Source organism: Trachypithecus francoisi, unplaced genomic scaffold, assembly GCF_009764315.1.
Source record: "Trachypithecus francoisi isolate TF-2019V2 unplaced genomic scaffold, Tfra_2.0 Lachesis_group10, whole genome shotgun sequence".
In the NCBI taxonomy this organism is placed as follows: Eukaryota; Metazoa; Chordata; class Mammalia; order Primates; family Cercopithecidae; genus Trachypithecus; species Trachypithecus francoisi.
In genome coordinates this window covers 11,253,093-11,268,502 of record NW_022681455.1, presented here as the reverse complement: position 1 = coordinate 11,268,502, position 15,410 = coordinate 11,253,093, and the positions used below count along the sequence as shown (strand labels likewise).

At 43.4% G+C, this 15,410-nt stretch overlaps 1 protein-coding gene across 3 annotated transcripts in view; it reads left to right on the top strand.

Moving 5' to 3' along the window:
• NEDD9 (neural precursor cell expressed, developmentally down-regulated 9) overlaps nt 1-15,410 on the top strand; it is a 201,860-nt gene that overhangs the window by 156,855 nt on the left and 29,595 nt on the right. For all 3 annotated transcript variants that reach the window (XR_004438548.1, XM_033216219.1, XM_033216220.1), the window contains one exon: nt 14,783-15,229. Coding sequence is in view for 2 of the 3 variants with exons in the window: in XM_033216219.1 (XP_033072110.1) it covers nt 14,783-15,229 (447 nt within the window). In the remaining variant the exon portion in view is untranslated. The remainder of the gene's footprint in view (nt 1-14,782; nt 15,230-15,410) is intronic.

Genomic DNA, 15,410 nt, shown 5'->3' with positions numbered 1-15,410 from the left:
AACATGCTTTGAAAAATATCAACTTGGTTATTTATGTATTTATGTATTTATTTAGCAAACCCATTTGCAGAGCTAAATGGCTTAACTACACAGAGATAAAAGCCTTTAGAGAACTGAAGGTGCCTGATAATACCAAATTTAGCAAGTTGCACAGTGCGTAACATACCAAGGATTCCTTTAGCATCCTTTCCTTGCTGGGATACACGTCAGTCCTGTTCTCAGAATTCAGTGACTCCCTGTCTCTCCCTTCACTCCAGTTTTCTGAATAAAACACTTTCCTCTCCACTTTTCTTTTTTCTTTTTTTGATGTTGAGTTTCACTCTGTTGCCCAGGCTGGAGTGCAGTGGCACCATCTCAGCTCACTGCAACCTCTGCCTCCTAGGTTCAAGTGATTCCTCTGCCCCGGCCTCCTGGGTAGCTGGGTTTACAAGTGCCTGCCACCATGCCCGGATAATTTTTGTATTTTCAGTAGAGACGAGTTTCACTGTGTTGGCCAGGCTGGTCTCAAACTCTTGACCTTAGGTGATCCACCTGCCTCAGCCTCCCAAAGTGCTGGGATTACAGGTGTGAGCCACCGCGCCCGGTCTTTTTGCAAATTTCCTCCCTCTTTCGTGCTTTTATAACCTCACCGGTTCTTCTTCTTCTTCTTTTTTTTTTTCTGCTTCTTCTTCTTTTCAGGCTTTCCTTATGCTTCTTTAATACTGACTTCGGTAGGTCTTACTTCCAACCCCCTACTCCCCAGGCCCCTCACCCCTACCTGTCTACTGCTGCCCCCTCGCCTCCAACACATGGATGTGACATCTTTAATGCACATCCTGTAGCCCTCATTTTTCCTTCTCCTTAGATTCTGCTATGGGAAATCCTGGTCCGCTGCCCGCATTCATCTGCCTGTCTCTTTGTGCTTGCATGACTTGAGTGGCCTGTCAGTCCTGCTAGTAAAGTCTCCTCATCCAGCCACTCTGTTTAAACAATCAAACTCTGAAACCTTTGTCTCCTGGACTGTCCTATAATCCCTAAAATAGGCTGTTATGTTTTTCCTCTGCCCTACTCTGTTAGCACTACCTTACTTATTAACCTCTTTCAATCAAATCATTATCTAAAGGATACATGTAACTCAGATAGGTTGCCTACTGAGCCTGTTTAGTTTTAAGTAAACCCCACTGAATATGAGAGACCCACCCGTTATTTGTATGTAGAGGCAGATTGATGGAAAAGTCCTTGAATAAAAAGCATGATCTAGGGTCTGTGAGGTTTTGAGGGGGCTGAGACTTGGTCTTTTGTGCTCTTGTATTAGAGACATGATAGTGCATGGGCTTTGGAGAAAGGCATTTCTGTTCCTTATGGCTTGTAGCTCTGTGACCTTAGGCAAGTTAAGCTCTCTAAGCCTCATTTTACAGCATTATCTGTAAAATAGCGATAAGAATAACTGCCTCATACTATTGTTCCAAGACCTGAGATAATATATGAATGAAGTATTTACTATGGCTCTTGGCATATAGTAAGCAGACAATGCTAGCTGGCTCCAGTTCTCTTTGTATAGTAGATGCTCAATACATGTTGAAAGGATGGTGTGTACTCAAGACTTGGTGACAGAATTATGTCAAAATCCCAGTTGCTAGGTTGAGATGGTTGAATATTGTTGAGTATTCCCTGGGCCTGGATGTGTATTGTAAGCATAGGACCCTAATAGCATATAGCTCCACTTGCTAAAATTCTTTTGCGTTGGTTCCTTCATTATTATTCATTGGACTCAATATTCCTGAAATTATAAGCCTTTGCTCACAGAAGAAAAAATGTATACATGAATAGCCATTTAAGAGGATCTTAACACTATACGGTATAGTTAAAAAAAAAAAAAAAGGACTTTGTTTCAAATCCCACTTTTGTTACTTTCTAACAGTGTAATTTTATGCAAGCTACTTTAAACCCCCTTTTCCTCATTTATAAAATGGGAATAATACCTGTCTTATCAGATAGTTATAGGATATAATATATGACAATTGTCCTTTCCAGCAGATAGTAGGCATTTAATAAATGGCAGCTATTATATGATGTTATATACACATACACACAAAGATATACAAATATATAAATATGGAAGTTTTATATAGATAAAAGTTTAAGAGGAAACATTCACTAGAATTGTTTATCCATAACACAAATATCAGTGAGGAAAAGAGAAAGGCATCAATTTGAAAAACCGAAGGTAAAATCCAAAGAATGTAAGTTGGGAGTACATGAGAAGTTCAGGGTAAAATCTCTTATCCAACCGCAGTCAATTAGAATGACATAAATGTAAAGTAAGAGGTCTTGGTTGTCTATGTTTAGATCATTTTAGGGTCAGAAAGAAATCGAAACAAATTGGTTTGAAATGCCAACCACTAGGACCAAGGCAATACTCTGCAGGAACATATAGGCTGAATTACCAGGACTTCTCACCAAGACAAATAAAACAGGGCCATTGGGAAGAAATACTATATTTCTAACTTAAAATGCCAGAGAGTAACGGACGGTTTCCTAGGTGATAGATGATTGCAAAGAGTACGGGCATGAAAAGGGGACACACACACACACACAAAAAAACCCTGTTTATACTTTGCCAACAACACCCCCTCCATCTTATTTACTTTGAACATTCCATCCATCTCTCTGCAGTAATTCCTGCTGGCTAATGAGGACTCCACACAGCTAGGGAACATGACAGTCTGCAAAGGCCTATTTTCCAGAACAATCTGCATTTTAAGATAAGTGACCTTGTTGGTGACCTTTTCTACCCTGCACTGGAAAGGGTGACTCTCTTAGAAGACAGTTTGACTAAACAATGAGATCTAGGTGGATGTGCGGAAGATAGAACAGGCACTCCAGAAATATGGATAGTGGTGGTGTTGAGAGCAGTTTTTCATGGTTGAGGTAGGGAGTGCAGGCAGCTGTCATGGAGATATTACAGTTGCCAGTGTCCAATACATATATGCCTGGGCCCCACAATGGACTACCAAATCCCAGTTATTCTTCAAAAAAACAAAACAAAACAAAAAAAACAGCTAGTATCTTTCTCCCTAATCCCCTCCCTAACCACTACTGGTGCTTAAATTATGTCTAAATAGGTAGTCCATGATCCTCAGTCAAAGCCTGGGTCCAGTGATTTGTAAGTGTCATGACTGTTGGTAAATCTCAGTCTTGCGAATTAGAATTCCCCTGATATGTCTCACATGTCAAGGTAATAGTTACATGATGTTGCCAAAAACGTCCCTCATGTGAAATGTTCTGTCTACGCCCACCGGAAACAAAGATTGAGCAACCACGAATATGTAAAAGTAAAACCATTTCAAGCAACAAAAATATTTGATAGCTATTTTGAAATTAATTTTAATTCCTTTTTTTGCTGTGTGTGGGTTGTTGACGTGGGGGCAGTGGATGGATTAATTATCTGTGAAACCCAATAGAAAGTTGCAGTAACCAAAACACAAGTAAAATTCAGATTTGAACAAGATCTCCTGTCTACTTATTAAGGCATTAGGCATTTAGATAACATGATGTGTCATTCATGTTTTTCCTAGTATTTTTTGGTTAGGCAGAAACCCTGTGCTACCGCTTGGTAACTGTGAGTTAGTCTGAATCTCAATGATTCATAATAGTCCATTTGTTTTCCTTAATTGAATGCCTTACTCCCACAGGAGATGAGGCTAACTGAGGACTCAGCTAGAGGACACTTTAAGAATGAGCTGGGCTTATCTGGCCCCCAACACCCTCTGCCTCCCAAAATAACCGTAACAGGCAAAGCCAGCACACAGAAAATGGCAGTAAAGTGAACTTCTAGACACTCCAGCTACTTCTGAGTCTTTAGTGTCAGGACACGTCAGTCATCTGTCGATGAGGTTTTTTTTCTCCTTTTATTCTTTGGTTCTTGTTACGAGTCATTGTGGCATGACCGAGAGTTTGGCAGGAAATGGGTTCATGGACCCTCAGTACGGCCGCACTAGCACAGCAGCATGGGCCTAGAAACATGTCGAGCCCTCTTTCCCCTGCGTGCTCCCCTGGGGAAGAAGTCCAGTGTTATCACTGCTTCCCTGACCCTCTCCACTCAGAGCCCAGCATGACAAGCGCACCTTTAAATGGTCTCGAGGAAGGGAATAGCAGAAATGCACGCAACCGGACAGCCTCCTTTCTCTTAATAACCCCTGTCACTGTGGAGCTGGACTTCCAGGCAATCTCACAGAGGCCCAGAGGCCCTGGAATAGATCTCATTTCCTTACAAGATCACCTTGTCAATTAGAGAACACATACGTTGATGGAATCTAAGATTCTTATCAGTGCCTAGCTCTTTTTCTCCCAAATCGGAAATTCAACCATGGCAGATCCATAATCAAGAAAAATACTTGCATTCCCATCCTTTATTGTTGGTTTCAAAAATATTTGTTTTTTGTGAGTATGTATCCATGTTTTACAAACCAAAAAAAATGGGACATATGGTCTGACAAAGGAAAGGATATTTGAACCTGGGGACTGCCTGGAAGAGTCCGGAAACACATAGTCACTCTAGAGACTGTCATCAAGAGCTGCTCCTGAGATTAACCCACTGTCGAAGGCATTATCCCATCTCCCTTACAGCAGCCTTTTGCAGGAAACTATCTAAGATGTTGTGGGGTTTTTTTTTTTTAGACGTTGACTTGTAAATAACAAGGTGCTCCCTTTCCTTTTCTTTACAGAAATAGGCATCTTTAGAAATAAAGGCATGCCTATTTTGAAAACTTGTTTGGAACACCTGAGAGTGTCAAGCAGTGCGGGGGATTTGCATCCAATTGTTCTTGCTTTAAATCTGGCATGGGCGCTCTTGCCTCATAGCCCGCGGCACCTGAATCGAGCCTTCTGCCTCCCTTATTAAGATCTTAATTACAGACTCAGCTTAGTTCATTGCTGAAGGGAAAGAATTTCATTTCTCTGAAGTGTGTCTGTTTTTTGGTGTGGCAGGTGTAATCATGATGAGATCATTTCTGGTTTTTTTGTTTTTTTTTTTTTCCTGGAGGAATTTTTTTTTCCAGGGAGAGGAATACAGTTCTTAAGACACAATTTCATGAGCTCATCTTGGCACACTAATAATAACTGTGCTTTGATTTCATAGAGACCCTTTTTTCTGAAGAAATCACAGCATTTGGAGTATATAATTTCATGATTCCTCATATTTGTATAAAGAAGAACATGTCTATTAATATTTATTTTGCAGACAGGGAAACAGAGACACAAAAAGCAGAGATTTGGTGGTCCCTTAGTCTTAAAACGTGAAGTCTGAAGCTAGACCCTCCTAATTCAGTCTGGTGTCCATTCCTCTATCCAGGGTTTCTCAACTTTGGCACTATTGACATTGAGGGCCAGGTCATTCTTTGTGGTAGGGGCTGTCCTGTGCACCGTAGGATGTTTAGCAACATCCCTGGCCATTCTACCCACTAGAGGCCAGTAACACACGTGTGCATGCACATGCACACGCACACACACACACATGGTGACAACTAAAAAATGCCACTAAACATTGCCTGTACCCAGACGGGACAAAAATCTCCTAGTTGAGAAGCAGTGGTCTAATCTCTTCTACTCCTTCTGCTTAAAAAATAACTGTCCTACTGGTTTTATGTGACAGAAGAACAAAAATACCCCTGTAGAACTGATTGCCACAATTTTATCATTACTGATGTTGAGCTTAATGTAACAGGTCCTAACCAAAAAGCAACTTCCTCTTACAGGCCTAGCCCCAGTTTGTTTCAGTGAATACCACAAAATACTAAGAAGTGCAGAGTTTCATTCAAGTCAAATGTAAAACCCATCAAACCATCTCTAAGGCAACTTTAAAGTATTTCTCTGGCATCTCTCTCTACAATATGTACCTCATCATGGAACATGCATTTAGAGCTGGGTCTTTAAGAAAGCTATTTTATTCTCATAAACTGGTGTAAAACATGTGCGTGTAAGAGCTTGTCTCTGCACCTCGGCGCTGAACAGTTTCACAATGAGGGTTGTTTGTTCCCTTTGCTCCTGCCACCTTTCCCCTGTCTTCTGAGAAACTGCAGCTTCGAACATTCTTCCTGGAGAGAGCTTAGAGGCTGCATTGTTGACAGTGTATGACTGTACACACCTCTCAGCCAAGTGTGTGAATCTATTTTCTAAAACTCTCTGAGGACCTCACAAGTGAAGCAGATAATACCAGTCAGGCACCAAACCCAGGTCAGGTGGCATCTAAAAGAGTTCCAGGGAGGGTGGCATCCCATATCCATCAGCTCGGTTCTGGCTGGAAGATGGACAAGAGTTGCCAGGATGTGTATGCATCTGTATTGGTGGATTTAGGTATAACCTTGGGCTGCATAGCTTGGTGAAGGAAGATAAGATAGATGGGAATGGAAAATAGGAACCTCTTTCTCTTCTTTCAAACACCTTATCAGATGTTATAACTTGTGCATTTTGACTTTGAGAAATGACATTATTTTTGGAAGTATGGATTGCAGTTTCCTACTCCATTAAAACTTAATTCTTATTTCTCTTCCCTTAGTACCTGGATGTTAGAGGGATTTGTCTAGACAGGCAGATAGATATGATCCAGTGCCAATACTGTAATGCTGGCTGGAATCCAGATGGTTGTTTTATTGTTAATAAAATCTATCTTGGGGGTGGGTGGGTGTCAGGCCTTCATCATTATATGGTGCCTGTCAGATTTATCTATGGACGGAACCCTGAAAAGAGTTTGTGCCTGCCTCGCATTTTTGACCCCTTGCCAAGATACTGTACTGAAATCTATCAAAACTGGGCAACCTAGGACAAATGCTTCAAAATTCCAAGGCTTAATAGCAACAGAGCTGACTTCTACGATGGAGAAGATTCTCAGGAAGGGCATCCTTGTCTGGCGGGAAAAAATTCTAGATTAAGAGGTGAGCAAGATGCTAGCTCTGGCTCTGCTGCTAATCTAATAAGAGACCCTTTGGGCTGTAAAATAAGGAGACTGGGTTAGAATGGTTCCTTCTTACTAATCAACTCTGCTCAAGATATGGGTGACTTCTGGTTCTAATACCTATGAAAAACCTAGGTGTTCTTCCACCTTTTTTTTTTTTTTTTTTTGAGACGGAGTGTCGCTCTGTCACCCAGGCTGGAGTGCAATGGTGCGATCTCGGCTCACTGCAACCTCCGCCTCCTGGGTTCAAGCAGTTCTCCTGCCTCAGCCTCCCGAGTAACTGAGATTACAGGTGCACGTCGCCATGCCCGGCTAATTTTTTGTATTTTAGCAGAGACGGAGTTTCATCATGTTGCCCAGGCTGATCTCAAACTCCTGAGCTCAGGCAATCTGCCTGCTTTGGCCTCCCAAAGTGCTGGGATTACAGGCGTGAGCCACCATGCCTGGCCTCCACCTTCTTTAAGACTCTCAGGAGTTGCTTCGGTAAACCCAAAGACGAGTGAAAAATAGAACTCAGCAGTCAAATGAATCTTCCACCATGGGCCAGGAAATAATAGAAGTTGACTATAACATTGCACATACACACACATATATGCAATCTGCCTACCAACTTTTTGCCCTAAGATTTTGTTGGTTACATAGTAAACAAATCCTAGCATATGAATGTGTCTGTCTAGCATGAACCCTAAATCAAGCAAGAATACATGGCATTCATTCAAGTGTGGGGAAGGAGAGAAACCCAGCTTTTGAGGAAACCCTTTTTAAATGCACAGCTATGTTGTCCATATCATGTTACCAAATCTCGTCAGATAGAGATTTCTTTCTGAGATCCAAATATCCAAATTTGCAATGAGCATTGGATCTTTTCATCAGCTCTCAAAAAGTAACTTCACTTTGGTATATCAGCCACCAAAATAGTGCTGGGTTCCAAATGATCCCTCATCAGATTGGATTGGCCAGTGTGGAAGAGATGTTAAGATTCCCAAGCCCTGGATCCACAACCACACACAGGGCACTGCCCCATAGCACATCCAGGGAGTATTAACAGCATCTCTTGCCATGCCAAAGAGTACCTTCGGGAGGCAGGTATCTAATGTCACATTTCTCAAACCTTCTCCTACTCAGACATGCTCAAAAGAGAAATCTATGGCTAAAGTTCACAAAGCTGGAAACTCTAAGAAAACTTGAGAACTCAGGACAAAGCGAATGATGTCATGATTCAGAGAGGGTCCAAGATACTCACGTAAGCTTTGTAACCATCGTAGGGGTCTAAAAGAAGTACTTTACAGAAAATAAAAATTACTGCCTGAAATGCAGTCTGGGTGACAGAGGAGTCCTTGGTGGGAAATGCTGAACACCCCTCACCAGTGGGCAGAAGGATGACGGGGATTAGTGGGACAAAGTGGGATCCTGCTCTTGCCTTTCTGTGAGCTCGTTCAGCTCATCTAGTGAAAAGTGTGTCAGAACACATTCAGCAAATAGTACTGGGAAAAAATTAGCATATCATAGCATATCTTATATCATATCATAACTTATCATATCTTCTGTCTCCTGAATGTGAAAGCTTCATGTCTGCGACTTCATAATCTCAAGAGGAACCAACTCAAAAAATTCAACATTCCAGATCTTCAGATGCAAGAACCTAAGTGTAAACCAAGTATTCTGAGAATTAAAATCCTGATACTTATAGATATCCATGTTTTCTGACTATGGCTGTTTCCTTCTTTGGGGAAAGCCCACATCCCCCTCTATCCCAAAGGTAATGATGGGAAGGAGAGGAGAAATGTAGCCAAAATGGTTTGCAGTCCTCAGACCAAAGCTGGTTTTCTTCAGTATGCACAAAAGCACGTGAGCCTTTCTCTTCCCCGTTGTGCCCCGAGACTGACCTTGACAATGTTCATCCCTCAGCCGCCTGCCTTAGGATTGACTTCCTTGACGATGGCCATTTCCTTGAATGTGTCTGTTTCTCAGGGTCTGTCCTCTGCATGCATTTGTGTGTGCAGGCACACAAACCCACAAGAGTCCAGGCTAAAATTTTGGGGGATTGGGTACAGGAAAATAATGTAATTGAGAATGGGGCAACCCTGAGACCATGGCAGGATCTCCTGCATGACAAATATAGAATGAAGTAAAAATAATCAGAGGAAGCTGGGCCATTGATGATGCTATCGGTCTTAGTGGGCTGATACACCAGACATAGTGTCTCATTTCTCTTAAAAGGACCGCATGAGTGGTCATGGAAACTACAAGTCACACCTCTCCATATATGGAAAAGCAGATTGTTTCTCTGACACAGGAGTAATAAGCTTTCTTGACATTTTGATAGCAGTGAGGGAAGGAAAAAAAGGCAGGGAGCAGTTGGAGGTGGGGTGAGTGGTGGAAGTCGTCATGTGACCTAGAGCTCTCTGTACCCGCGTTCTGGTCAACTGTACAGTATTTTCTTCCTTCTCCTCAGGCATAGCTTGGGAACCAGGAACAGCAGAACCCAAGTGGTCTGGCAAAGTGTCTGAATGGTGCTCTGTCACCTAGTGCCAAAAGCAGATTGCTACACTGAAGGGAGAAAAGCTCTTAAAAGAGACCATTGTGCTTAATCTCACTGGGATGGTCAGTTCCTCTTGGCCTTCCTGTTTGCTCCGTAGTTGCAAACACTAGTTTCAGGGGGGTCAGGCTCCCGATCTGCGTCATTATCCTGTTTTAATAGGGAGGGGCAGGCGCTTTCCTGCTGTCTGTCTCGCATAGTCTCTGGCTGTGAGGCTTGAGTGACTTGGACATGACATTTCTCTTTCTGGTTCATTCATTGTCCCCACTTCCATCTGAAAATTCTAACCAAATGTCTTGCTGAATTCTTTAAGTAAAACAATTTCACCCTCCCTGCAGGCAATGAGGAAATCAGAGTCCAGAATCCATTTTAACTTAGCAAACATTTAATGAGTCTATATTTCGTTTTGGATACGGGGGTAAAGTTCTGGAAATGCAAAAGGAATTTGCATCTCTGAACTTAAGGAGTTCACAGTCTTGAACAGGGCAATCCAAGTTGTACTGTAAAGAAACAGTATGATCGAGAACTGGGAAGGGAAACAGCCTTTGGATAGATACCCAGTCTGGTTAAATGGAAGATGGGTTTTGAGGGAGGAAGAAGTTTAATGCAGGAAAGCCAATTGGGAAGCAATCTCTGTGCTATAGAAAAAAAACAAAAAAAAAAAGTTGGTAAGAACCTGAATGAAGGGTGGCAGTGAGGTGGAAAGCAGGGCCCCACTGATGGATTGCAGCTCATGAAGAGACATAACAAACCTCTGCGGCTCCTTCTGGACAGCTGTGTGCATGCTGTTAACCAAGCAAAGCAAAGCAGGAGAAAAAGGTGTTTGCACTTGCTTTTAGAGAGGAAAATGCCCATTAGACTGGATATAAGGGACTGGAGTGCAGAAGAAATATCCAGCAAAAACTATGGCTTTAGGAAATATTTGTGTGTTCAGATGCCATCCCATAGATGAGATTTCCTGTAGAGAGTAAGCACATAGTTGAGAAGAGGAAAGTGCAAAGGACAAATCTCTTTGGAACATGGTCACTTTACGGATGGGAAAAAGATTTAGTCTCTGATGGAGAATAAGGATGAGAGTGGTCAAGAGAAGAGCGAGAACTAAAAAGTGGTATCGTGGAGGTCAGAAGAAGACGGTTTCAAGGAAGCTTGGGGTGGGGATCAAGGCTAGAGGCTGCTGCAATCAGGGTTCCCTCAGATAGGACTCACGATCCCAAATGCTGGTTTCCAATCCTGATTAGTGCCACAGCTAGCTTGTGTTGCACCTGCATTTCACTTGACTAAATTCTGTCCTAATTCTGGACCTCAAGACAAAAGGCCTGAATTCCTGTCTCAGCTTTAAGACTTTCTTGCCAGGTGACTTGGCAAATCATTAACTTCTTGAGGCTCATTTTTTTCTTTTGTAAAGTAAAAGGGTTGGACGGTAATTGTTTAAAGTTCCTTCTGGCTTTCAAGTTCTGTGCCCTAACTGTTTTGGCATTTTGCCAAGCTCTAGCTGCACTGCTAACTGCCAGCGGCTGGAGACTAACCATCCAACTGAATATAGAGTTACATAGTTCTCTTATCTCTCCTTGATTTGTTTCTGTGTTGACCTTCCCTACCCTGGAGATAAATATCCAAGGTGGTGGGGCAGGCAGGAGAAAGGGTAGATCTTGAGTAGACGAAACTGCTTCTCTGGAGTTTTTCTAAGATAGCAGATCATCAGTTTCTGACTTTATGGCCTCAAAGAATCACACCTTTGCACTGAAGGAGAGGGTCCCTTCACCTCCTTGACAGAAGAATTCATTCTTGATTTTCCTACTTACGAGTGATGTGCACTTTTGAATGAGATGGTTTATGGTCCAGCTGAAATTCATTTGGCTGTTAAGGTCTTACTGAAACCTTGCGCCAACACCAAATCTTTTCGAAAGCCCAACTCCTGCCCCATGCCTTTCCCTGCTTGCTGATGTATTATCTGTGTTGGAATCTGATGAGATTTATCCATAATTTATCAAGTAGTATCATTATTAATATGTTGTCTTAGAAGTTCCCTTGAATGCAACCAATGGTTTCACTATTGCTGTTTGTACGCAGATACTCAACAAAGAGGTTGCAGTGACAAGAACTCATTCATAATTCAGAAATATACTGCTTTGAGATAACAGTTCTTCTGAAATGTAATCGTGAGTGAGATAAATATTAGATAGGTATAAAACATACATAATAGCATCATTAGAATAGGACCAAGCCTGGACTGCGAATGGAGAGGAGGCAAGGCGGGGAGGGAGCCTGAAGCCCAAGGGCCATCTAGCAAATTAATTAAAACATCACCATAGCTTACCAAGGACCAGGAAACTGAGGCCCAAAGGGGAGCTGTTGCCTGACAAAGTAACACAGCTAGAACCAAAGACCCCAAATACCCAATTTATTCCATAGACACGAAAAGAAGAACCGGTCCTCTTCAGTACGTTATCATATAATGGAACTGAGCCCAGTAACAAGGATGCTGTGTGGCTGAGCTAAGGTGGCTTCAAGTTCTGGAAAGAGGATTAAACTGAAAGAGCGCAATTCTCTTTCCATCGCTGCCAACAGTGTGGCCGTGGGCAAATGATAGGCCTCCCCAGACCCATTTCATCATCTGTGACTCAAGGGCATTGTGTCCAGGTGATCTCTAAAGGTCTCTGGAGCTGTAAGCTTCAGTTTAGGAGAGTGGTTTGATGTAGACATTGGCTCTCTGTAGCTTGCACAGATATTAAGCAACTCATACTCCTGTTCAGCCAAGGCTGAGAATATGTATCAGTGTGTGAACAGGTGTGAGACTAGTGCCGGGGTCCTGGCTACTAACAGCAGTGTCAAGCGGTGCCTGAAACCTAATCTCTGTGGGCACTGAGGAGGACCGCTGGGAAGTCCTGACAACCCGTCTGGAGGACTCACCTGCGGTGCCTACATCAGCCCAGACTGTGGGGCTCTGAGAGTTTTCCCCGAAAAGCAGCTCACGGGCCAGTGTAGAAAGATTAGCCGGCTGCTCACCAGGTGGTAAGAAGGTTACTGGGACGGGAGACAAAGAACGCCCAGGACGACTCTCGCACGGGGATTTCTATCTGCCTCTGATCAGTCATGCTCCGGTGATCCACTTCAGTACCTCATGGTGCTCTTGGAGTTGGAAGTGGCCCAATTCCGAATGCTTTGAGCTGATTTACGCTGATGAGATCTGTAGCCCTTTGCCTTTCTACTGTTTTCTGTTTCTCTTCTTTCCCTTCTTTATAGCCAATATAATTGCACAGCTACCAACCCCCAGCTCTCATACAACTGGTCCGACTCTGTTACTTCTGATTTCATGTCGGGGCTTCCCGATTGCTGAATGGGCCCAGAATAAAGGGACAGACAGAGGCCAGAGTGGTCAGCTCTCTCCCCGCTTAATAATCTCAGTACAACTCTGGTGGAATCACTTCCTGGAGGTCATTTTAGTAAAAGGACCAGAATCTTGTCCTCTGTAACTCTATGATTTCTCTTGTGAAATACAGAACACCCAAAAGATGGGAGAAGAGAAACAGAGGCAATTTTAGGATTATGACACCATCCTTAAGTGGTTCCATGAACAGGATAAACTGCTGCCTGATTTTATCTTTATGTATGTGAACTTTTAATTGTTAGATGAAACCCAGCGCCTCCTGGAATATTAACCACCCAGTGAATCCTTCCCCTGAAACACACAGTCCTCAGTTTCCCTTTAGCTTCCCTGGCCACGCACCTCTCTGTGTCCCACAATTCCTGGATCTCATAACTAGCAAGAACAAGGACTTCAACCTTATTCTTGAAGAGTATCACAAAGCTTCCTGAGGACTGTCCTCTATGGCTTTATCTCCTTTCATTGCCCTGGCTAAGAGAAACCTGGCTCACAGCAGCGGAACTGGACCTTCCCAACTACTGAGTAGAGGGTAGATCCCTTCCATTGCACAGCCCTGCAGAGTGGGAAATGCGCAGAACCCGTGGCAATGGGGCTGGCACAGGGGGGTGCGAGTGGTGCAAGTCAGCCTCCAAGAAATGAAAAGCTCGAGGCTGAATGATCAAGTCCACGTCGCTAGAGAAGAAAACAGAGGGCAAAAGTCCAGACAACCTCAGCCGAAAATCCCACGAATATGTCATGGTATGAAATAAAGTCACGAACCTGCCCCATCCAATCCGCAATCCCTTCTTCCATAAATGAGCTCCACCTCAATGACATCAAGTGCATCCAAACATCTTAACAAAGCACTAGAGATCACTTTTAGTGTTCCAAGGGCTTGTGCTGAATCAACAACGTCCCCGACTTCTCTGTGCTCTGGGAAGGGGGCAGACATGCGGGAATGGCTGCCCGCGTGCTGGGAAACTTTACTAACGCCAAGAAATGAAATCTTCCCAGCCTTTGAAAGGCCTCCAAGAATGTGAGCACGTACCGCCTGCCCACTCTCTGCTGAATGCCTACTTTGGCTGTCTGCTTAGTACTGAATGTGCCAGACAGGCCTTCATACAAAGACGGAGAGTGTGTTGGACCCATGAAAGGGGAAGGCACAGCTTTTCCAATGTGAATGGCGAGATTCAAGAAGTAGGTGACGAAAGGGGAGGGCGAGGAGGGGCCCTCAGGAAAGGTATGCATAAAAGACCGAAAGAGAAGAGTTGGCATCCTCCTACGTGTTAATAAATTCGTTGTCAAAGCTGGAGATGTAGATGACTGCCGGCCTATGCTCCATGCTTGATGGCATGTCTATATGCCTTGCTCGTAGATTCTCTCTGGATCCGAGGCTGCTGTCATCTGAGAACAAAAATTTCTAAGCCCTGCCAAGGCATATATATGTGGACTTCTGTTGATTTTTCAACTCCAAATATAAATGCTATTTGTACTGTGTTATTTGGGATATTTCTTTTACTCTTTTCACCTCCAGTATAGAACAATATTGAGAAATGTTCATTGTTGTACATCTGAATATCTTGGGATTTTTTTTTCCTTAAGCTCACTTTAAAAAAGGAAGAAAACCATTTTTTATAGTGAACCATGCTCTAACTCTGTAACAGTGCTACTCATAATTCCTTGGCACGGCATCTCCTGCTAGAGGAAAGAACTCTTCTGGTGTTTTGAGCTTTTCCAAGGAGGCAGTCTGATGTCACTGGTGGCAGACGCAGTGTGTATGTATCTGTCTTTTGTCTGCACCATCTGTTTTTCTCCTTACAGTCTATTGTTTAGATTTATGCTTCTCTCTTTCCAGGAAGTGTGCCTTTCCATAAGAGCATGGGCCTTAGGTGCTAAAGGGATCGATCCAATTTTCTAACACGGTTTCCTTCTCTTCCTTCTTTCCTAGAATCTTATGGCAAGGGCCTTATATGACAATGTCCCAGAGTGTGCCGAGGAACTGGCCTTTCGCAAGGGAGACATCCTGACCGTCATAGAGCAGAACACAGGGGGACTGGAAGGATGGTGGCTGTGCTCCTTACACGGTCGACAAGGCATTGTCCCAGGCAACCGGGTGAAGCTTCTGATTGGTCCCGTGCAGGAGACCACCTCCAGTCACGACCAGCCTGCCTCTGGACTGATGCAGCAGACCTTTGGCCAACAGAAGCTCTATCAAGTGCCAAACCCGCAGGCTGCTCCCCGAGACACAATCTACCAAGTGCCACCTTCCTACCAAAATCAGGGAATTTACCAAGTCCCCACTGGCCATGGCACCCAAGAACAAGAGGTATATCAGGTGCCACCATCAGTGCAGAGAAGCATTGGGGGAACCAGTGGGCCCCACGTGGGTAAAAAGGTGAGTAAGTGACTAACTAAATCTTTGTTCCTACTTATTTTTTTTCCCATTGCACTTGGAGCATTTGGAAATGTTCCCAAAATAATAACTTGAAGCTGCCAAGAAGTAGATATAACCAATACCTTAGCTCAGGTATCATGTATGCATGATTTTGCCATTCATCCATCATTCAGCAAAACCT